The 22,641-nt window shown below is 64.4% G+C and overlaps 1 protein-coding gene across 3 annotated transcripts in view; it reads right to left on the reverse strand.

The window, feature by feature from the left end:
• The window catches only part of NFIC (nuclear factor I C), a 40,609-nt gene extending 19,515 nt beyond the window's left edge, over positions 1 to 21,094 (reverse strand). The window contains exons 1-2 of one of the 3 annotated variants that reach the window (XM_082076422.1): positions 20,613 to 21,094; positions 3,016 to 3,547 (exon numbers count right to left, since the gene is read on the reverse strand). In XM_082076422.1, coding sequence (XP_081932548.1) covers positions 3,016 to 3,547; positions 20,613 to 20,642 — 562 coding nt within the window. In that variant the 5' untranslated portion in view covers positions 20,643 to 21,094. The remainder of the gene's footprint in view (positions 1 to 3,015; positions 3,548 to 20,612) is intronic. The other 2 variants (XM_082076424.1, XM_082076423.1) reach the window with 2 other exon arrangements.
• Positions 21,095 to 22,641: the final 1,547 nt, after the last annotated feature.

Raw genomic sequence — 22,641 nt, forward strand, 5'->3', positions numbered from 1 at the left:
GCTCCTCCACCGCCTCCCCTCCTTGGCGTTGCCAGAGCAGCGGATGGGAAATTGTGCTGACACCAGCAAAACGGGCCGGGCGTAGGCGGGGGAGCTGAGAGCCCACGTGCTCTGGCCTGATAACTGGGGGGCTGCGGGGAGCTGGAGCTGCCCAGCCAGGGGGACCCCGCGCAGGCGAGATTCCCCCAACCTCCTCCCGCCCAGGCCCCTTTGGGGCTGGGGGTGCTGCGGGGGGCTGGCTGCAGGCTGAGGTGTGCGGGGGGGCGAGCGTGCTGAAGCGAGCTGCAGCGAGCAGGCAGGAGGGAGCAGGCAGCGCGCTGGGCAGGGAGGAGGCAAGCAAGCGTGAGAGGCTGTGGGGACGCCCAGCACACCCCGAGCAGTGCCGTCGCTTGGCCATAAAGAGCAGGGTCCCACTGGTGTGGCAGCTGCCTCTATGTCCCTTCTTGCCTCAGTTTCCCCACTGACGCAGCAAGCCAGATAAGCCCCTGACAGCCACAGGCCCACGGAAGCGCTCGCTGTGGGATGGAGCCAGGACAACGCCGAGCACCCACCCCAGTGCAGCACCCAGCGCAACTGGTGCTGCTGTCCCGTCCCAGTCCCCCTTAACCAGAGCAGAGAGCGACCTTAACAGGGAAAGTGAGAGGCTGCCAGGCCTTATCAGAGAGTATTTACAGCCGCTGTGTTCCCAATTAGACAGTCAGGTGACTGCGGCTGCTGGGGACCCAGACGCCAGGGTCAAGGTCGCGGGGAGGGGGGGGGCAGCCACCCCCCCGGAGACACCCGCTGGCTGCGGCATGGCCAGGGAATGCGGGAGCGTGGGCACCCCAATACAGCAGCAGAGGGGACCCCATCATGGCTGCTGTGGGGCACTCGGTCCCTGCTGTCAGTGTGGCCACTGTAGGGCTCCCAGTCCATCACGGGGATGCTCCCAGTCCAGCCCAGTACAGGGTACACCCAGCCCAGCATGACACTGTATCTACAGCCAAGCTGGTCAATGGTGCCCCAAGTCCAGACCACTACGCAGCGCCCCCACACAGCCGGTATGGGATGCCACTAGCACGCCATGCAGCACCCCAGTTAAGCCCCGTACCCCACCTCAGTTCAGCCCGGCATGGCCATGTCTCAGCTCAGTACACGACACCTCCCTACCCTGCTCAGCAGCCACGGCCCCATCCGGCACACAACACCCACGTCCCCACCGCAGCCAGCACCCAGGGCACCCCAGCCCCAGCACAGCACCCACCATTCCCAGTGCACCACTGGGAAAAGCAGTGCCAGGCCCCATTGGGCCCTATCCTGCCCCCAAGTGAGCCACGTGTGCAGGCACAGGCTTGCAGCACCAGCACCATGCGTGTGCACGTGCTGGGAGATACAGCTGGGCAGGCGGGTCTTGGCTGCACACACATGTGCGACTGCACGTGTGCCCCCCGTGCCTCGATCGCCCATGTTCCCCACCTGCCCCGGGTCCCACCTGGGCCCTGGGGCAGGATCTGGCCGCGGCAGAGGCCGTGTCCTGCTTCTCCCCAAAGCCACAAGGGCCTGCCGGTCCTTCCCAGAGCCCTGCTCGGGACATGCAGCTGCCTGGGGAGTGGGGCGGTTGCATGTCCACCACGCCTCAGTTTCCCCAGTGACCCCACTGCATCCCACAGCTACCCATGCCCACTGTGATTCACGGTGCTGGCGCTCCCTTCGTTGGGATTGCCAGCACTGTGGTGTCGTCCATGGTGTCACTATCTGGTGTCAGGCGAGGAGCCGCCAGCCCCATGCTCCCCTTGCTGTGGTGCCGATGGGGACAGGTTCACAGGGTCCGGGGGCACCACTCAGGGCTGCAGGTGTGCACAGGGGGATGCCAGGAGGGGACTGACGTCCTGCTCCCCGCACCCCTGGACAGCCTGGCCCGGCCATGGCGGGGCTGTGAGACTCCCGAGTGCCCCTCGGGGCTGCACATCACAGACCCCCTGCCCCTGCATCACCCCTGTAAAACCAAGCCCTGCGCTCACCCGCAGGGATCATGCAGCACCTCTCCAGGCTCCTCACCTGCCTGGGGGTGCAGGGGAATGTCGGGGTCCGTGGGGGACCCCAGCTGCCAGGAGGGTGTCTGTGCCGGCATGTCACCAGCTGGGGATGGCAAACCTGCCTGGATAAAATAAGATCTGACCTGAACTACTAGGAGCTTCCCCTTCCTGACACGCGAGGAGGTGACGTGAGTCAGCAGTGAGGATGATGGCTTATGGACCTAATCCCCTGAGCCTGGAAACAGCTGTCTGCCCTGCCTGCTGTGCCTCAGTTTCCCCCTTTCCATCACCAAGGCTTCGAGAACTGGTCTGACTCTCCCTGCTTGCTGTACCGAAACCAACCCAATTCTCCCAGCAGGTCTGTGGGACCCCCGGGCAGGGAAAGGGCAGGGGAGCAGCATCTCCTCAGTCCACATCAAGAGCTGCTGGGGTTTACCCCCACCAGCGTTACTGCTGTCCCCTCCCCAGCCACTCCTGTCCTTGCTTTGGTCACTCGCCGGGTGAGGGGCCGGGACCGCAGCCCACGGCAAACTGGCACTGCTGGGCTGGTCCCCGCTCCAGCCCTCGGTGGATGCGCCAGGAACGGGCCGTCCCCTCCTGCCCACGCCGCCCACCTGCTCCTCACCAGGCTGCTGGCACAGGCAGCCACGTCACACAGGCCTGGGATGCGGGGTTAACTCCCCACAAGATGCCATCCCCAGGGAGCATCCTCAGGGACCGTTCGCCTCCTCCTCTCCCTGGCACCTGCCTCCTGGGGCAGCCAGGATCCATGGGCAGGGTGGGGGCACCCGCTTGGACAGCAGGTTGGAGGAAGGGGAGCCCTGCGCTCCTCTTTGCAAGGTCTGCAACAGGAAACGTGTCCCCGAGTGGTGTTCCTGAGCCAGAGCTGGGGCTGGGACAGACACTGGGGGGGACAGGGAAGCTGGACCAACCCCACGCGCAGGGAGCTGGCTCTGGCGGGACAAACCCCGCTCCGTGGCATGGGTGGACGGGCACTCACCTCTCTCGCGGACGAAGTAAGCCAGGTAGAGGTCGAGCTCCTTGACGGAGACGCTGATGTGGTGGGGCTGGACACAGAGGATGGGGTTGGTGCATTGGCCCGACTTGACCAGGCGCTCACCGTCGGTGCTCTCCAGCGGGATCCCTTTGAAGAGGATGACCATGACAAGGTCCAGCCGCCACACCTTGTCTGCCTGCCGCAGGCAGTCGATGCGGCGCATCTTCCCCTTCTGGTCAGGGTTGGAGAGGACGCAGCACGAGGGCTTCTTGCCCGTGATGGAAAGCACGAAATCCTCGCGGCACTCGGGCCGGATGTCCTTGCGCAGCTTGGCCAGGAGGCGCGAGGCCCATTTCTGCTTCACCTCCGGCTTCTCGCTCAGCAGCTCGTCCTTCACTGCCCTCTCCTCATCCTTCGTCATCCTCTTCTCATGCTTCTTGAAGTACTTGCGCTTGCGGGCTTGCAGGTTGAACCAGGTGTAGGCGAAGGCGCGGACGTGGGGGAGCAGCGCCTCGATGAAGGGGTGGAACTCATCCTGCAGGAGCAGAAGGACGGGCGGTCACTCCCAGCCAAGCCCCCCCAAACCCACCCCAGGACAGCCGAGGAGCCTGCGGGGACCCGCTGGGGACACGCCTGCTGGGCTGCATCCCAGCGCAACCAGGAGGAAGAGCTGTGGCACAGGCACGTGCTCGCCGGCAATGAGGAACCCCTCCCCATGCAGGGGGATGCCCCCCATAGGTCCCACCGGCTGCAGCGTCCCCAGGTCAGCAGCCTGGTGGGGGTGGCTGGAGCCAGTGGCGTGAGGCAGCACCGGACCCTCTCCCCTTCCCACCCACACCAAGATCTGCCCCCGACAGGCGCAGAAATCCCACCCGACACCGCGCCCGCCGGCGCTGCCGCGCCGGTGCCAGGCACTGCCAGACTGCAGCACCCAGGGGACGGGTAACGCACAGCCCCGGCATCCCGGCTGCTCCCGCACGGACACCAAGTGCCTTGAACCTCTCCGCTCCCTTCAGACCAAAGGGAAACTCCCCCAGTTTGCCCCAGTTGCGGCCAGCCCGGCAGCTGGCGCTGGGCCCGGTGCACAAGGCGTGCTCTGACTGTCTTTTTCCATTTGGTGAGCGCTGCTGGATGAGTCTGGGCCCAAAAGAAAACAAGGAAAGTGCATCCTCCTTCCTGCATCCCATTATTTTTTTCTTTCCCCGCTTTGGAAAGCGGTGCCTCCAGGCTGGGGGGCCCACACGCCCCCCGTGGGACAGGGAGGTGTCAGGACCCCTCCCAGCAGGGAGCAGCGTGGCTTGGAAAATGGCAGGGAGGGGGCCAAGCATCCTTGTGCATTGCCAGGGCGGCAGCAAGCTGGTCCGTGAAGGCCAAATCCTGCCCAAATCCATCAGGATTTGACCCCCGGGGTTCCTCACGGTGGATGATGTGGAGGAGGAAGGAGCCCAGCTTGGCGCCCCAGTCCCGTGAGCCAGGGCCAGGCGGGGGCGGCTGGTGGCAGCCCCAGCTCGCGGGTTGTGCCCGGGTCTGGTCACCCCCAGCGGGGAGGGCGCCAAGGGCGGGCGCAGCTCAGGGAGGGACCCGGGAGCTGGTGGCGGCAGGAGCTGTGGAGGATTCAGCCCTGGCAGTGGGATGGGGCGAGCGGCTCCAGAGACGATGGCTGGTCCCATTCATCCCAGAGCAGTGGGGCCACTCCCCGGCCCAAGCAGCCCTGTCCCAAAGTGACCCTGCTTGGAGGGAAGTGTCCCCTGAATAAGGGTCCCAGCAGGGACCAGCCCCATATGGACCCTGCTAACTCCCGCTCAGCCCCAAGTCCAGCACAGGCCACGTTAACCCCAAAACAGCCCCTGCACAGCCCCTAAGAAACCCCAAACTCATTCCCCCGGCACGAACCCTGCTAACAACCAGCACAGGTGCCCCCGCTGCGACCCCGCACAGACATCCCAGCACAGACCCCACTGTCCCCCGAACCCAGCACAGATGCCAATAACGGCAGCACCAATGACCAGCACAGCCCCACCAACCCCCCAAAAGTCCCACCAAGCACAGATCTCGTTATCTGCCAACACAGACCCATCACCTGGACACAGCCCCCACTCTGGACCCGGATTCACCAGAGCTGCGACCCCACAGGTGTCCCCCCACACTCCACAAGGGACAGGGGACGCACCCTTGCTGGCAAAGCCATTCCCACCTGTGGGGACCCAGCCCCGCCAAGGGACCCATCCTGGCCCTGGGGATCCAGCCCTGCCTGGCGGAACCGTCCCCACTGGCTGTGCCCAGGGCAGATGCACCCCCGGGGGCCGCAGGGTCTGGTTCCCTCCCCAGCAGCAGCTGCTAATTCAGTGCAGCTGGGCAGGGGCTGGGCATGTGTCTTAAATCAGGGAAGAAGGTCAAAGAAAAGTAAGACAGGAGCTGAAAAAAGCAGCAGTGAGTTTCAAAAACAATACTTGGCTGGGGCGGTGGGCAGCTGATCTTCCTTGGTGGCCGATTATTCAAACGAGCCCTACAAATTGCTGCCATCCCCCGGCCCCACCACCCTCCACAGGCAGCCGGCAGCAGGGCTGTCTGCAGGGCCGGTGGGGGACACTGTGCCATTGTCCCCATCCCTGCCCTCCCACCAGGCAGTGCCACCCCAGGCACCGCTGCAGGGAGGTTGGGCAAGAACCAGGTCACCCTTGTCGGGAGAGGGATATGGGACCCTTGCTGCAAGGGCCAGGGGACGCTCAGTGCCTGCCACAGGGCGGCAAGGGCGAGCCCCAGTTTTTCTGGCTTCCCCCCCACCTCCCGGTGCCACGGATGTTCAGATCCCACTTGGCTCCACATCTGGGAATCCCCCAAAAACCCATTGCATGCAGAAGCCCCTATGGCCCTTGGTGCCCCTGAAGTGATCACGGACCCCCCCCGCTCCCCGGGATTACGGTGGGATGGGAGCTGCGCTGAAAGCCGATCAGCCCCTCGCCAACTTTCCCTCCCGCCTGGCTTATCCCGCGCTGAGATGCCACACGGAGTTAAGCGGCTTTAGCGGGGCCAGGCAAGGGTGGCTGGGGGGCACCAGGACAGCCTGTCGGACGGGCGGGATGGCTGCAGCTGGGTAAGCTAGAGGATTGGGGTGCCCAGCACCCCCAAACGCTGCTGGCACCAAGCAGCCAGCGAGCCCCTCAGCCAGGCACACGGCCCCCGCTGACACCAGCCAGCCTGGTGTCCAGCTCCACTCCAGAAAGCAAAGGCAGGGATGCCGTTTCTGCCTGTCCCTGCCTCCAGTCCCCGCCGCAGCCAGCAGCACGAGTGCCGGCAGAGGGCTGGTTAAGTGTTTCTGCTGCTGTTTTTCCTTTGCGGGGCTGGGAAGCAGAGACGTGCTGCAATACCCCAGACGAGGCTGTTCCCGGGGCATTTCCGGATGGGAATCTGGCAGCAGAGCCTGTGCTTGGGCCCCATCCAGCCTGGGCTTGTAAAGCCCCATGACCCGGGGAAGAGCACGCCTGCATTGGGGTGCTGCCAGCCCCAGCACGGGGCCCCCCTCACGCCCCCCTTCCAGGCACTGGTGGAGCACTGACTTTCCACACCAGATACTGTGAGGGGAAACTGAGGCACAGGTCAAGCCCAGCTCTGTCCTGCTGTCAGTCCTGCTGTGGACCAGGGAGGGGAAGGAGTGATGCTCTGTGCGCTGCCAGGCACGCCGTGCCAGGATTAGCTCCTCCGGCAGCCTGGGCTTTAGTGCCAGGGAGCTGGGGGGCACAGCCAAGGCGCTGCCTCTCCCCATGCTCCTGCCTGTCCCTACAGGCTCAGCCGGCGCTGGGGCTCTGCACCCCGGCTGCTCGGCCGCGGCGGGCACTTTCCACCCTGGCTGTGGTGGGGGATGCTCGGTGCCATACAGCGACACGGCCCCCGGCATGGCCACCGTGGCCGGGCAGCACAGCACGGGGTGGCTGGGCCCCCGAGCATCCTCCACTCAAGTGCTTCGTCCAAACAGGTTGGGCTCAACAAAACACTCTGAATTTTCCAATTAAAAAATGTTTCCTCAGGAAATTCCCGAGCAGTTTTCATGGGAGGGGGACGCAGAGGAGGAGGAGGGAAACAGGAAGGGACAGTCACCCTGGCAGGGGGTTTTGCTTCCCACCGGCACGGCCCCAGCGCCGGGGAGGAGCGGGGATGCCATCTCAGTGCAGGCAGGGAGCGACGTGAGGCAGCCTCGCCGCATCCCGGCCCTGCAGGGACCACACAGGGTTTATTTTGTGAAAGGATGCTGAGCTTCCCCGCCAGCCAGCGCACACCTCCGAACCGCTGCCGGCTGCCGCAGCCGCTGCTCCGCCAGGGCCCGCTCCCCGCGGCCACGCGAGCCCGGGCAGGGCCGGCAAGTTCGGCGCTGGCCGCCATGCCCCCATGGGAAGATTTGGCAGCGGAGAGATTCCGGTAATCCTGAAAATCTCAAAATCCCAGCCCCCAAACGGGGCACGGCAACGACTTGCTCCTCGCCCCAGTCTCCGTTTCCCCTCGCTGGAGCCGGCGGGCACGCTCGGCACGGATGAAACGCTCTCATGCGGCCCCAGCAAAGCCTCTGGTAGCCTCTTTTAACTGTTCACCGAAGCGGCTTTTGGTAATAAGTTAACCTGGTAATGAGACCTGTTGCTGAGACAGATGCAAATGACTGGGAAGTGCTCATTAGAGGGGATGGAAGGAGGCACTTAGGCCCTGAAAAGCACCCAGGCCTTCCCAGGGCTGGCCCTGCACAGTGTTAGAGCCCATTTTACAATAATTGCTCCAGAGGAGGAAATCTATTTGGATTCATCATAAAGTATTTATTAACAAGAGCTTATTCATAATTTTTGCTCTTCACCGGCACGGCGCAGCCAGGTTTCCCGGTGCGCTTGGCAAGTCCTAACGAGGCTTCCCTGGCGCTGCTGAGCAGCACTGCCATACCGGAGCAGGGAAACTGAGGCACGCCGGGCACGGGGCAGCGGGACGGAGCGCAGCGGCAGCTGAAGCGCCCGGGAAGGCAGCTGGTGATTGTACGAGCTGTGCTGGCCTCACCTGCGCACAACCGGCCCTGTGCCGGAGATGCCCAGGCAGGAGCTGTCACAGCCTCGCTCATCCCCAGCTCCTGGCAGCAGCTGCTGAGCTGGGGGGGACAACCCGACCCCGCACGTGCAAAGCCCCTCCTGCAGCCCGCGCTGCGGCACGGAGCCCCAGCGCCCCGGCAGCCCTGCCGGCACTGCCGGTGCGGGCAGAGGCGAAGGCAGGACACAGTGAAACCTCCACTCAGCTCCTCGCCACAGCCTCCAAAGCTTTTTTTACCCCTGGAGCCAACAGCATCCTCCAGCCAACATCTGTGCACAGCTCACGGCTGCATACGGGCTGGACCGGACCCACAGCGTGCTCTGGATGCGGCCACCCTGTTGGGGGGGTCAGCCAGGATGGACACAAGGCCAGAAAGGGGCTCTCTCATGCTTCGTTTGCTGCCTCGATGCTCAGCCCCACTCAGGATGGGACCGGGATGCAGCAGATGGGCTAATAAAGCACCCAGTGGCCGCCACATGCATGAGGTCACGGTGGCCCTGGACCTCTTGCCAAGCTGTCCTGTGCTCCCCACACCCAGCGCTGCCCAGAACGGCCCTGCTGGGTCCTCTGAGCCCCCCCAGAGCAGCCAGGTCCCTGCCGCGCCGCGGGCTCTGCCGGCACCCCACGCCGGGCCGGTGCCCACCTGCCTGCGCCTACATGCCGGGGCGGGAGGCGATGCCGGCGCTCGCCCGCGCAGGTGGTGCGGCTGCGAGCGGGGGCGTGGGGAGCGCGCCGAGGCCACCGCCGCAGGTCATGCGAGGCCGTGGCAGACAGTGAATCTGCCTGTTGCTTTGGAAAACAGCAGGAAGAAAAGCAGCTCTCTTTGCAGCCCTGGGCTCAGGTGCCAGCCCCGCCGGGGCCCGCGCCAGCCGGCACAGCCCTCCCTGGGGAGGCAGCACCGCCGCAGCCGGGCTGGCCCGGGTGGGCTGAAGCTGGGGGGAGCTTCTCCAGCACCACAGTGCATGCCCAACCGTGTGCCCATCACCCTGCCTCTTGTTCGCCCACCTGCACTCCCATCTCCAGCAAAAATTGGTGTTGCCGGGCCCAAACTGGGGAGCAGCATGCATAGGGTGCAGGGAAGGGGTAAAGATGCCATGGGGACGGCACCTAGTGGCGGCACAGCCAGCACCGCTGGGCGGAGGAGCCGGGAGGGCGCTGGGGAGGGACACCCGGCACTGGGAGCACCTTCCTGCGGATGCACTTGCATCCCCAGTGCCTCAGTTCCCCCAGGTACCATCTCTGCCCAAACCCCTTGGGGTGTGGGCTCAGCCGCTTCCCGGGGTGACCCCACCAGCCCCCAGGGTGCGGCGCTGCCTTTGCGAAGATGGGGAAACTGAGGCATGGCACCCGCCGGGCCAGCCCGCAGCAGAGACGATGCGAGAGCGGCTGCTGGGGTCTGGGAAGAGACCTGTGAGCAGCACGGGGGGAGCGCGGACAGGACCCAGCCCACGGCCAAGGAGACATCCCCCCACCCCGGGAAGCATCCCATGGCCAGCAGCGCCAGGGCCACGTGGCTTCCCAGCCGAAACCCCCCTGGGGCTCCAAGGAAAGGAAATGTTTTATGGAACTGGAAAAAGAAAAAGCTTTGCCAACAGGCCCCAGCACTGCCAGCTCGGCCGCCTGGCCCTGCGTCAGTGCGGGGCCCGGGGGTGGCCTGCTCCCCCTGCTCCCCCTGCTCCCCGTGCTCCCCCTGCTCCCCCTGCTCCCCGTGCTCCCCCTGTTCCCCCCTGCTCCCCCTGCTCCCCGTGCTTCCCCTGCTCCCCCTGCTCCCCCTGCTCCCCGTGCTCCCCCTGCTCCCCGTGCTCCCTCCTGCTCCCCCTGCTCCCCCTGCTCCCCCTGCTCCCCGTGCTCCCTCCTGCTCCCCCTGCTCCCCGTGCTCCCCCTGCTCCCCGTGCTCCCCCTGCTCCCCGTGCTCCCCCTGCTCCCCCCTGCTCCCCCTGCTCCCAGCACGCGGTTTGGATGGCGGCTGTGGGGCAGTGGGGCTCGAGCAGTGCCCAGGTCACTCCCAGCACGCGGTTTGGATGGCGGCTGTGGGGCAGTGGGGCTCGAGCGGTGCCCAGGTCCCAGAGCTTCGCCCGCACCATGGGGTTCCAGCAGGGAGCTGCTGGCTTGTGACGCAGGGCCAGTGGCAGCTTGCACCCCCAGGAGTGCAGAGGGAAACTGAGGCAGGAGAGACACCCTGGGGCTGGCACCACCATTTATGTGCTGCAGAGGGCAGGCAGCCCTGGCTTAGCATCCCCACTCAGCACCAAGGGAGCCGGGACCAGGCATGGTCCCCTCAGCCCCCTCAGGGGTGAGCCCAGGGGTGAACTTGGCTTTTGGCCCCCGATGAAGGTTTTATTTCCCTCCCCAACATATTTTTAGCCCTGCCTGCTCCATCCTGGCCTTTCCAAGGGGGATTAATTCCCTCCCTCCATCATGCAACATAAAAGCTGTGGGGGTGCAGAGACGGGTCCTCAACTCCCTGCCCTGGGTGCCTGCCGGGGGGTCACGGCACTGGGGGTGTCTCTACACCCGGTGATGGGGAGCGCCACGATGGGCTCGCGGTGCTCACGCTGCTGCAAATCCAATCCCTAGTGGGCCGGAGCTAGTCACTGGTTAAAAATAGCCCCGGCCTTTCACCGAGGAGCTGACGACCTTGCAGGAGGATCGGCTGCCCCCACGGCTGTGGCAGTGAAGAGTTCACGGCCCCCGCGCAGCCCCATCGCCTTTGCTGTGCCACAGACATGCCGGCGGTTCAGCCTCTGTGCCGGCATCTCGCAGGCTCCCTGTGGGGTTGGAGACACCTGCCAGAACCCTCCACCTAGGGATGGGGAAACTGAGGCACAGGGCAGGGACAAGCTCTCCTGGAGAGCAAAGGGAGATAAGGGTGTGCTCAAAGGTTCGGCACTGCCCCAAGCGTGGTCGGATCCCGCACCCCAAGTGCTGAAGGATGGGACCGCTTTAACTGGGGTGGGGGTTCATCTGCTTTTGGCAGCTCAGCAGAGCCTTCCTGGGGAGATTCAAAGGCTGAGCCTGGTCGGGTCCTATTTCGGGAGGGTTTTGGATGCCTCCCAAGTGGCAGGAGTGGGGGCTGGTCCGGACAAAGGGGCTCTGTTTGGGACATCGGGTTCCAGCGGTGCCCAGCGGGGCCGCTGGCCTGGTCCCCTTGCCCCCTGCCCAACCTGATCACTGACTCGTCACACGGGGATGAGCGCCCCTCTGCCATGTTTCGTGCTGATCCCCATGTGGAGGTAAACTGAGGCATGGGGTGGGACTGTCCTTGCCTCCTGGGCTGCTGCTGTAACCGCTAAGTGACACTACCATACCGTGGAGACAACTGTGCCAACCTGCCTCGTGACCTGGAGTCCACGAGCCACTGGCCCCGGGCTACTTGCCCGGGCTGGCCCCAAGCCATCCCCTGGGAGAGTCCAAGGTCCCGAGCGGGGCTGGGCGCTCTGGGAGCCAATAGCCCAGCCGCCAGCTTCGCGGCAGAGCAGAAGGAAACCTGACGCCATGGTGTGGTGCAGCGGGGTGCCAGTGGGGTGCAGGGCTGCCAGCACCACCGGCCTTGGGACTGGGGGTGACATGGGCTGAGGGCCTCCCATGTCACCTCGGTCCCCCCGCTGCCTACTCCAAGCCCTGGGGGCCTTCGGAAAGCCCCCAGGTTTGGGGGCCGTGGCACCGTTGCCAGCGCAGGGACGCTCGCATGGTCTCCGCCACACGTAGAGCTGCGAGCGCCCACGTGTGCGCCCATGGGCACCGGGCACAGAAACCTCAAGGACGGAGACCGGCTGAGCGGGCAGGGTCCTCACCACGCTGATGCTGGGCAAGCTCTGGCCGCTGCCTCCTGTCCCCAGCCCCACGCAGGACACAGCGAGGCCGCGGCTCGGCCCCAGCACTGCTGCTGGCAGCTCCCCTCTCCAACCAATTCACCACCACAAGGCGAGGAGGCTGGTGAGCGCGTCCCGGTTCCCTCCGGCGGTACCTCAGGATGCGATGCAGTCATCGCTAATGCATCTGGACTCATTTACAGAGATGAGAAAATGTTTCCAGGTTTCCCACAAAGTCCCATTAAGATCCCAGTTCCACACTATTTTTAGTGCTCTCATCAACAACGCTTTCGCCAGCCACCCCGGCGCTCCGGGGCCCCGTGGGGCTGGCGGGGGCACCCGGGGCACATACCCGCTTTTACAACGGGACCGGGCAGCCTGATGGGGTGAACCGCGGCCTCACATTCCCCGACCCAGCGGCTTTGCACCCATGAGTGCTCCCCAGCAGTGGGGATGCCCCAGTCTGAGTTTCACTTGAAAGCAGCTCAGGAAGGAAACCTGGTGGGAAACAACAGCAAAGCCGCCCCCAGTCGCTGCGGTGGGTGCGGAGCCCCAGGCTGAGGAACCCGGCTCATGGCTGGGGATGGAGAGGGCACGGCGGCGCTGGGCGATGCTCGGTGGGGCCGGGTACGCCGGTGGCGGCACAGGGTCACAGCCTATAGCACCAGTTTGTCACCCCGCGATGGCCAAACCACCCTCCCCCCCAGCAACTCCCGGTCCCCTGGCAGCACTTCCCTGCCGAGCCCACAGGGCTCCTGAAGGAGCTGGTGAGGGCAGGCACGGATCCTGCCCTCAGCCCTGCACCCCCCAGGCTATCTATAGCCATGACCTCAGCGGGATCTGGGGCAGGTGCCCGGCCGTGCATCCTCACTTCTTGGCAGGGCTGCCGCCACAGCCCCCACCTGGTAAAGAGCTGCCGCCAAGCCGGGGCTTTTATCCCATACGCCCGCTAATCCGACGGGATTCGGTGTCAGGGGCTGCCCACGGTGCCTCGCAAAGGCTATTTCCAGAGAGGGACGCAGCCAAGCAATGGAGAACGCCAGCCGGCAAGGGCAGACGGCGGGACCAGGTGTCACTGTGTTAGGTGACAGGGTCTGACCCCAGGGCCTGGACGAGAGGGGACGTGAGCAACCCAGCGCTGAGGAGGTCGGGCAGGGGACGTCCCCGCGCCGGCAGGGGTGACCTGAGGACACCCTGCAGCTGCGTCCCGCAGGCGTCGGGGTCGCAGCCTCCCGCAGAGCCGGGGGGGGGGCACCTGTGGGGAGGGACCCGCTCGCTCTCCGCCCATGTCCCCGGGGAAGTGGGGAAGGGGTGGCCCAGAGGAGGGGAATTTCCCCGGCTTTTTTCTTCAACAAACTCCTCGGCTTGTGCAATTAGAGAAATTTGTTTAACAAACTCCCGGGGGAGCGGAGCGGGAAGGTGGGGTGGCGCACGGCCAGGGGCGCTGCTCGCACAGGCCCGCTCGCTGCCGCCCGCGCTTTGATCAGCGGCGCTTGGCTGGGGGAGCAGACGGGGTCCCCGCAGCCAGACGATGGCCCGAGCCGCGCTGCGCCCCATCGAGCGCCTGGGCAAACCGGGGCTCCGCAGCCCCCTCCGCTCCCTCAGCCCCATCCCGCTGACCTCACCCTCGCCGGGGCGGCACGGCCCCGGCACCCCGCTGCACCCCAACCTCCCAGGCCGCACGTGCGCACACACGCGTGTGCCCCGGCGCGCCCGTGTGCGCGGCACCGGCTGGCGGGCCGGCGCAGGCTCCAGGTGTGCGCCTGTGCACGCTCACGCTCCCTCTCTTTCTCGTGCAATGCCATTTCCATCAAAAACCCTTTACTCTGCACTTTTCGCCAGTGCCGCTTCATTGGTATTCACGCCGCGCTGCTCGCCTGTCCTGGCGCACAGGTTACTAAAGGCGATTTTGTGGTGCAGCGCGGCAGGGGTCACATTACAGCCCGCGCCGTCTCGCTTTCCCGAATCATTGGGCAGGAGCCAGGGGACGGCGGGAGAGGGGTGCAGGATCCGGCACATCACAGCTCCCACCCAGCAACTGCGGGACAAAGCAGCCCCGCTGCCCGCGGTACCGGGGCGAGGCGGGCGGGCAGCTCTGCAGCAAACAGGGTGACGGTGGCTCCCCGACAGAGCACCCCCTCCGCCCGGCAGCCCCCCAACCCGGCACAAGGGGGGGCTGCGCAGAGAGCCGGGCACATGCTTGGCGCTGCCGCCACCCTCGCTGATGCCTGGGTGAGGCCTGGGTGACATCCACCATGTCCCCAGCAGGGCTGTGCCCCCAGGACGGCATCCCTGGGCGAGGAGGGAGGAGCGGCGCCTCTCATTTTGGGGCTGGTTTGGGGAAAGGGGAAATGTCTGGGTGGAAAATCAACACTTCTCTCTCTGGGTTTTTTTTTTTCCTTTGAAAGCAAAAATATTTCTTGGTTTTTCATGATCAGAAACATGTTGGGGGTTTTTTTTGGACAACAGCCGGTCAAATACCATTTCCCCGTGAAGGGAATGCAGGGGCCCTTTGCAAGGAGAGCAAAAGCCTTCCAAAAAAACAAGATTAAAACCCCCAGTTTTTAAAAAAATCCACCTGGCCATGGTCTTGAACAAACTCCCAGGGAAGAGGGGTCAGCAGGACGGACGGACCCCGGCATTTCTCTGCCAGACAGCGCAGCCCGAGGGTGCCACAGCCCGTCCTGGAGACGCGGTACTGCCTGGGGGTGATGCCCACAGCAGGCAGCCTGAAGCCCGGACCTGGGGATTTTGCCCAAAATGCTGATTAGACTTGGCTGCTGGCTGGGGAAGGGAGGATTAATGCGCTTTTAAAGCAGTGGCGAGTTAACTGAGAAATCAATCCTTGGCAGGGGCTGGGCCACGGGTCCCCCAGTGCGTGAGCACGGCCGCACCTGGGTTGTGGGATCCTTTCCCAGCTCCTCTCCAGGACTTGGGAAGCGCCGGGCCCTGGCGGCCAGCGCAGGGCGCTGGGTCCCGGCCAAGCTGGCACGGCGCGGCGCGGCCGCGGGGGATGCCTGCCCGGGGCTGACTTGATGGATGGTGAGCCCAGCCGCCCGCCAGGAGCGAGCCAGGCTCTGGGATGCCTGTGGGGATCCTGTACATCCCCACCCTACAGCTGGCACATCCCAGGGGTCCGAGCCCCCTCGCCAAGGGTGACACTGTCTCTTGGTGCCCAGCTGGCCAGGGCAGAGAGAGCGCGAGCTCAAGCTCTTCCCTGTGCCAGTTTGGTGCACCCAAAACCTCCAAAGGTTCTTTGGTACCCAAAACCCACAAGGGTTTTGCAGTGGGCACCTCCCATGAGGCTGTGCCCCTTGCGGGCCCAGCACAGCCAGCAGCCCCCAGCCGTGACGTGAGGATGACACTGGTGACGCCACGTGGTGCCAGCTCAGTGTGGCAGGGCTGAGTACCCAGCAATGCCCTGGTGCTCCCTGTCACCTTTGCCGCCCTGTCCTGACCTGCACGGCACTCCCCGAGGTGCCACAATCTCTGCCCTGTGGGTCCCCGAGGAGCAGATCACACCCCTGCCACCCTGAGGCCCTGTCTGCACCCCCAGGCCAGGGGCAGGGACTGAGGGGGGACGGGAGCCCCCCGCCCCTCCGGCGAGCACTCAGCCCCCTCGGCCGCGCTCAGTGCCGGCACCACCATCCCTGCGCAGGAAGAGCCACAGCCCGGCGGGGGCGGCCGGCAGCCAGCCAGCCTCGCAGCCAGATACCCTGTCCCTCTCCAGTCCTCCTGCTTCCCCTCCAGCAAAGGACCGTGGGGACGCTCCCCATATCACCATCGTCCCCATCCCTGCCATCTAGGGCTCCGTAGCGTCCAGGGGACACGCATGGGGAAGGCTGGCACTGGGCAAGGAAAGCTGACAAGCGGGCAGGGCAAGATGTCCCCTGTCCCATACTTGGCCAGCCGCAGGGAGCCCTGCCTTGCAGGGACCTGCCTCCATCACCCCAAGGGCAGGGGACACTGTCCCCCACTTCCCGCCTCCAGGCCCTCCGCGCCACACACAGCTCTGGCCTGGGATGGATCCCTTGCTGCCACCGTGGCAGTTTTCCCCTGGGGCTCTCAGTCTCCTGGTGCTGCCCAGGGGAGCTGCCTTTCACACCCTTTGCCGCACACCAGCACGGCTCCTCTGCCGCCGAGCCTCACCGCACCGGCACTGCCCCGTCCGTGCACCGGCCACGCTGCGGCCACCCCTGCAACGGGGGAAGAAACTGTCCGGCCAAAGCAGGCGCAGGCTATGGCTCCGGCATCCATCCCCAGCCCACCCGGGCTCGGGGGAATAAAAAAAGTACCAAAGCGAGTTATTCCTTGCTCACTTCAAGAGAGCCAGGCAGAGAGCTTGGCCCGGCGGCCGGGCTTTGTTCAGCGGGCTGCAAAGGCGCGCGCATGCTCGCGGCGCCGGGCACGCGGCGGGTTCGCTCCCGGCCCCGACGCGGAGGGAACCGCGGGCACGGGGGGAAGCGCAGGCAGGGCAGAGCTGCCCGGGAAGGTGAATTACCGGTGGGCGCCTCGGCGTGCTGGAGAAAGGCGGCTGATTTATTGTGCAAGGCCCCAGCCAGGTTCAAGGAGACGCAGTGGAGAGTGGTGCAGCACGAATGCCGGACAGCCGGCTGCTCGGCTCTCACCTGATGGCATGTCTCGTGCAGCAGGCCTTGTCCTGCCCGCACATCCCTGCCCTGCAATCCAGCCTGTACGCCGCACTTAAACCAGGATCTATTTTCCCGGGTGAGGATTTAAGATCAGCTCGGGCAGGAGCAGCGGGGGCCCTGGCAGCGGGGCAGGACTAGCTGGGGCAGGCGGGCACAGCACGGCGGGCGCCCCATGGGGAAAGCGAGGATCTCCCGAAGGTTGCATTTAAAGAACGGCCTCATTGTTTTTCCCAAACAATACTCAGCAGATGGGAGAATTGAAAGTGTGTTGCAACCTTCCCTCTCTCCCCCCGCCGTGCCCTGCTTGCTGCTCCCATCCTTTGGCAGCCGATACGAGCTCCCGGCTGGAAACCAGCTCGCTGGAGCTACTGGTGGAGGGGGCGAGCACTGGCGCTCCCCTCTCGCTGAAAAGCCACACGGCTTTCAGGAAGGAGGTTTGCCAAAGGACGCCCCGGTGGGATGCGCCCAGCGGGCAGCTCCCCATCACAGCCACGTGCTCAAGCCCGTGGTGGCAGCCAGGTGATGTGCAAAGCCAACTGGTGGCAGCCAGGGAGAGACAAGGTCCCCCTCGGTACCCAGGAGACGCGGCTGTGATTGGGACACGGGGCCATAACACCTCTCGCCGCCTGGCTGTGTCCCCTGGGCACCGCGGTGTGCCCGTTTCCTTGGGTCCTGATGGCGGCTGCCAGTACAGAGGTTTGTGCCAGGCCAGCTTGGCTGGGCTGCCTCACCAAAGCCGCTAGGACTTGGTGCCGCCGGCTACGGCATGTGCAGGGGTTCTCTCCTGCTCGCCAGCTCTCAGCTGGGTGGGGTGGACATGTCGCCTCAGCACCGAAACCAGCCCCCAAGGATGCACCTGAGCAAAGCGGGGGGAGCCAGGTGAGGAGCCTGTGCGGCGCAGCCCTCTCCTCCCTCCTGGGCCCCCCAAACCCGTGGAGCCTGGGAGAGGTCTCTGGCTGGACCCAGCAGGACGACGGCTCGCGCCGCTCCGGCTGCGCTCGAGGCCGGTTCCCAGCACACGGGTACCAGGGTGGGGGGCTCAGGGAGCCCCAGGGCGACTGCCAGGTGCAGAGACGAGCCAGAGGTTTGCAGGAGCATCGCAGGTCGTAAAATCTGCACACCTGCCTCCCCAGAAGCATCCCAAATACCTGCCCCTCACAACCCCAGGAGCCAGGGATAACCATTATGGCTCTGGAACCACCACTGGCTCCCCGGCAGCATCTCCCAAGAGACACACGTGTGGAGCCAGCGGCGGGTGCTTAGCGCCGGGGTTATTTCAGAGTCCTGGCAGCCAGAGCCCTCCCCCGCTTCCCCGTGGGCAGGGTGAGGCCTCGTGCGTGGCGGCGATGCCGGAGCCGCTTCCCTGCTAATCCAGGCAGCTCCCTCGACTTCCTTGCCTATCCGCGAGGGGGGACCGAGGTGAGCGGGGGGAGCAGGAGGATGTCCCCAGGCAGGACCAGGGAGCTGAGGAAGGCACAAAGCCACTCTCCTTGCCTAACAGGAGACTCAGCCGGAGCCCTGGCCAGGACCGTGTTGTGGACAATGCCTTTGCCAGGGCTATTTTGGTGCCGTTGCTTTGCCAAGCCCCAGCTTGGACCAGCTCCGGCCGGGAAGGGCGGCTGCCCGAGTGGTAGCCGGGGTCCGAGCGCCCATGCCAGGCTCGAGGAGCCGGCGGCAGCGGTAGCGGCGGGCAGATGCGCGAAGGCAGCGGCAGGGCGGCTCCCGCACACGTTCCAATGTATCCACATCACCATCCAGGGCTCCTGAGCCCGGGCGAGCCTCCCGCCGCGCGGGTGGGATGGGAACGGCTCGGCCGACGGCGAGGGGAGCGGTGGGGGGGCTGGATCCGGTAGGTGCAGACAATGTCTGATCCCATCCAAGCTGGGCTGGATTGACGCTGAGGCTACGCCAGGGCAAGGAGGGGGAAACCGGAGCCTTCCCCGCGCAAAGGTGGCAGGGCGGGGGCCGGGATCCGCGGGGGGAAAACCAGCTCCCCCCCGTCGGCCGGGCGAGGAGCTGGGAACAGCACGGGACCGGGAGCAGAACGGCTCCCGCCAGCCCCGGCCAGCGGCCGCGCGGCTTCCCGCATCGGACCAGCACTGTCGGCCGGCAACGGCGGCTCTGCCAGCACAGCGCCGGCGGGAGACCGGGTGGCAGGGGAGCCATGGGAAGGACGGAGGGGAGGGAAATAAAGGGAAAGAAAATAAAGGAGGAATAGTAAAAAGGAAAAGAGAGAGAGGAGAAAAAGAAACAGAAAAAATAGAAATAAAAAGAAAAAAAAAGAAAAAGAAAAAAGAAAGAAAAGAAAAAAGAAAAAGAGAGAAAAAGAAAAAAGAGAGAGAAAAGAGAGAAAAAGAGAGAGAGAAAAAGAGAGAGAGAAAAAGAGAGAGAGAAAAAGAGAGAGAGAAAAAGAGAGAGAGAAAAAGAGAGAGAGAAAAAATGGAAAAGAAAAAGAAAAAGAAAAAGAAAAAGAAAAAGAAAAAGAAAAAGAAAAAGAAAAAGAAAAAGAAAAAGAAAAAGAAAAAGAAAAAGAAAAAGAAAAAGAAAAAGAAAAAGAAAAAGAAAAAGAAAAAGAAAAAGAAAAAGAAAAAAGAGAAAGAAAAAGAAAAAAGAGAAAAAGATTGAGGTGTGACCCTTGCCAAGCCAACCACACAACAGGGAGCACCATCCTGAGGGTCATTAGAGCAGCCCCAGCGCTGCCCACCGTGCCCATGCCCATCGGTGCCCACGCTCGTGCCCGCGCGGCCACCGGGCTCACAGGCTGCGCCGCAGCCGGCGAGAGCCAGAGCTGAGGCCGGACCCCGTGCTGCCCTGCGGCACAACACAGGTGCCACGGTGCTGTCGGGGGGACCCCCTGAGCCCCCAAGGGGCAGCTGAGTCCAAGCCCCTGCAGTAGGGCCGGATCCTGCCCGCAGCTCCGGCCCAAGGGATGAGATCTTGCAGGAGAACCCCTGGTGCGGGCACGGGGGTCCGGCAGCAGCCCCCCGGGAGCGGAGCCCTCGTGGGGTGCGGCACGAGGCCGGATTTGGAGCGGGCAGCGGCTGCCAGCAGGGAAGAGGTTACGAGCTGGGGGGGAAGCTGCCTGCTCAATAATTAAATAAATATCAGCGATCAATAAGGACAGAGCAAAGGCAGAGCCGCAGCGGTCATGCTGCGGGCAGGGGGGATCCCCAAAGTCTCCCCACTGCAGCCATAGCAGCTTGGGGGAAGGCTTTGGGGACACCCCCCTTGCTGGCACCTGGGCCCTGGCACAGCCACCCTGCCGCGCACCACTGGGCCACGTCGGCGTGGCCTGGAGTGACACCAGTGTCCCCACGCACAGCTCGGGGCTGCCCCTCGACACCTCTATGCGCAGACGGGTGCTCAGATCACTCCTCACCCCGGAGACTCAGGGGGTGCCCCCCACACCCTGCCCATGCATGACCCCCACCGCCCCCTTTGCTGCCAGCACAGCATGGTGCAGCCAGTTGCAAATTGTCCCAAACTCGGCGGATTTTGAAGAAAACGCCTGTGCCCCCCCACCCAACCACCCCCCCAACCTTCTTGCACCCACCATGTGCAGTCGGGTTGCTGGGGGGGAAGGAAAAAGTTTCACGCTACGCAAGAGGCGACACGGCCGAGGCCGAACCCGCAGCGCCGAGCCCCTCCCAGCGCCCCCGAACCCACCCGGGGACCCCTCACCCTCCACCGCGTCCCCCCGCAACCCCAAAATCGGCGGCTTCCCCGCGCCACCCACCTCTGGGCACAGCGAGAAAGAAATACAGCCCAAACCACAATGCAACCTTCCCCCCCCCGCGTCCCAAGTGAAAGTGGAGGCAGAAAAACCCCTAAAAGCACCAGAAACACCCAGAAAAACCTTAAAAAAGGTGCGGAGTGGGGGAACCAAGAGGGAAACGCGGCTCATCCGAGCAGTCCCACACCAGCCCAACCCGCCCTTGCCCTGTTATGATTATTTTTATCGGGGGGGTGTATTTTTTTTTCTCTTTTCTTTCTTTTTTTTCTCTCTTTTCTTTTTGCACTGCAACTGTAAAAGTCCGTTGCGGCGAAGGGGGGAAAGCGGGGGGACACGGGGGGTTACCTGGGTCAGGCAGAGAGGAGACGAGTACATCCCGAGCCGCGCTGGGAAAGTGGCAAATTGCAGGGCTGAGGCTCAAGGCGTAAAAGTTACTGAGTCATTTCGGAGGCTGGAGCGGTCCGGGCGTTTTTTCTCTCTCTCCTCCGGAGCGGCTCTGCGGGCCCGGGGGGGGGCGGCCGTGCGGGGGGGCGGCCCCGCGGGGGGAGAGGGGGCCGAGGAGGAGATAAAAAGGGTCCAACTTTCACCTCCCCCTCCAAAAAAATGAAAAACAAATAAAAAGCAATTCCCCCCCCACCCTTGGAAAAGAAAGCGCTTTTTCTGTTGTTGTTGTCTGTTGGGGGGGGGGCGTTTTAAAGAGGCAAAAGGCTCATCTTCGCCCGGGGGGTGTCGAGGGGGTCCGCACCCAGCCTGCAGGCGGGGGCAGCGGGGAAGTTAGAGGGGAAGCGGCTCCATCCGAGACACGGGCAGCGGGGAGAGGGAGGGAAGGAAGAATGAGAAAATGAAAAAAAAAAACCACGAAGGAAAAAAAAAAAGGAGCGAGGAATGAAGTGACGTTATGAAAAAAGCCCATCCCAAAATATTACATCCCATTTAAAGATGTAGGAACCCCCTTTGGCTCGCAGGGACGAGGCGCTGCGGGGCAGGGGCGAGCGGGGGAGGGACGGGCCGCCCCCTCCACCCCCCGCCCCGGCCGGACAGCGCCGGGCGAGCTGCCCCTTTTTTTTAATTAATTATTATTATTATTTAATAAACGGAGCCAATACGTCGAGGGGAGAGAAAAAAAACGCCTGCAGATTCATGTGCAACTTCTGGTCAGCAGCGGCGGGAGACGCTGCCCCGGTGCGGGGCGGGGGGGGGATGCCGCCCGCACCTCTCCCCGCCACCCGCGCTCCCTCCCGCCGCATCCCCGCTCCGCCCGCGGACAGGCGCTTATCCCCCCCACCCCCCTTATTTAACGACCGGCAGCATCTCGACGCTCTTCCCCAGCGCCGCGGGGGTGGTGGGGGGGGGAAGCGCCACGGGCAGCCCCGCGTCCTCCCCGCCCCGAGCGCACAAAGGGAAAGGAAGAAAAAGCGGAGCCCTGCGCCCGGCAAACTCCAAACCGCAAGTTCTCACTCCTGCAACACCACCGCCACCAACCAATTCTGCAGCCTTTAATAAAACCTAATTAGAGAGCGAACGAGGGCGAGAGCCACGTACAGAAAAACAAAGGGAATCCCCGACTCCTAATTGTGAAAGTGAGTTTCAGCCCCGCAGGATGGCGGGCAGCAGCCTCCCGAGGCTGGCGATTTATTCAGCCCCGCTCTCACCTCCCTTCAGACACGCATATATGTATTTTTTTTTAATTGCTCCCTGCAGTGACCTGAAATGCAGGCAGGGACCGCTGCCCGCTCCGAGCCGCTCCCGCTGCGGGGCCGCACTCCCGCCCGGCCTCGCTGTCCCCGAAGGAGGAAAAACAACGTGTGTTTTGACTTTTGTCCCCCGCTCTGCCGGGGCACACGACCCTGCCAGACCCTCTCCCCGCATAACTGATCTTCACTCGCAACTTTTGCCGGCCCCTGCAGGACGATCTCCGGTCCGAGCTTTTGGGGTTTACGCCCTCCCTGCCTTTCCCCCTGTATGAAAACCAACCCCGCAGGCATCCCCGCTCCCGCGGGATGCGGCTCCGCGCAAACTTCGCCCGCCGCCGCCCCCGCCTCCTCCATCCTCCCCCCGTGGCCGCTGCGGCCGGGGTGGCTGCGGCCGGGGGGGCCGCGCCGCTGCGCTTCCCCCATGGCCTGGCAGGAGGCGAAGCAGGAAAAGCCCAGCACGGCGGGGACGGGGAGATCTTTTTATTCTTACATCGAGGGCGGTGATTGATTTTCTTTTTTTGCCCCTTCCCCCCGCCCCGGGCGCGGGCAGCGCGGCCCCAGCGCAGCGCGGACTTGAGCGCGACCCTCCCGGGCGTCACTTCCAAGTTCAAGTCGGTGCGGCTGGCAGCCTCTCCGCCCCTTTTTTCGCGGCCATTTTCAGCTCCATCCAGCCCTCCGCG

Source organism: Streptopelia decaocto, assembly GCF_964273445.1.
Source record: "Streptopelia decaocto genome assembly, contig: SUPER_24_unloc_1, whole genome shotgun sequence".
NCBI lineage: Eukaryota > Metazoa > Chordata > Aves > Columbiformes > Columbidae > Streptopelia > Streptopelia decaocto.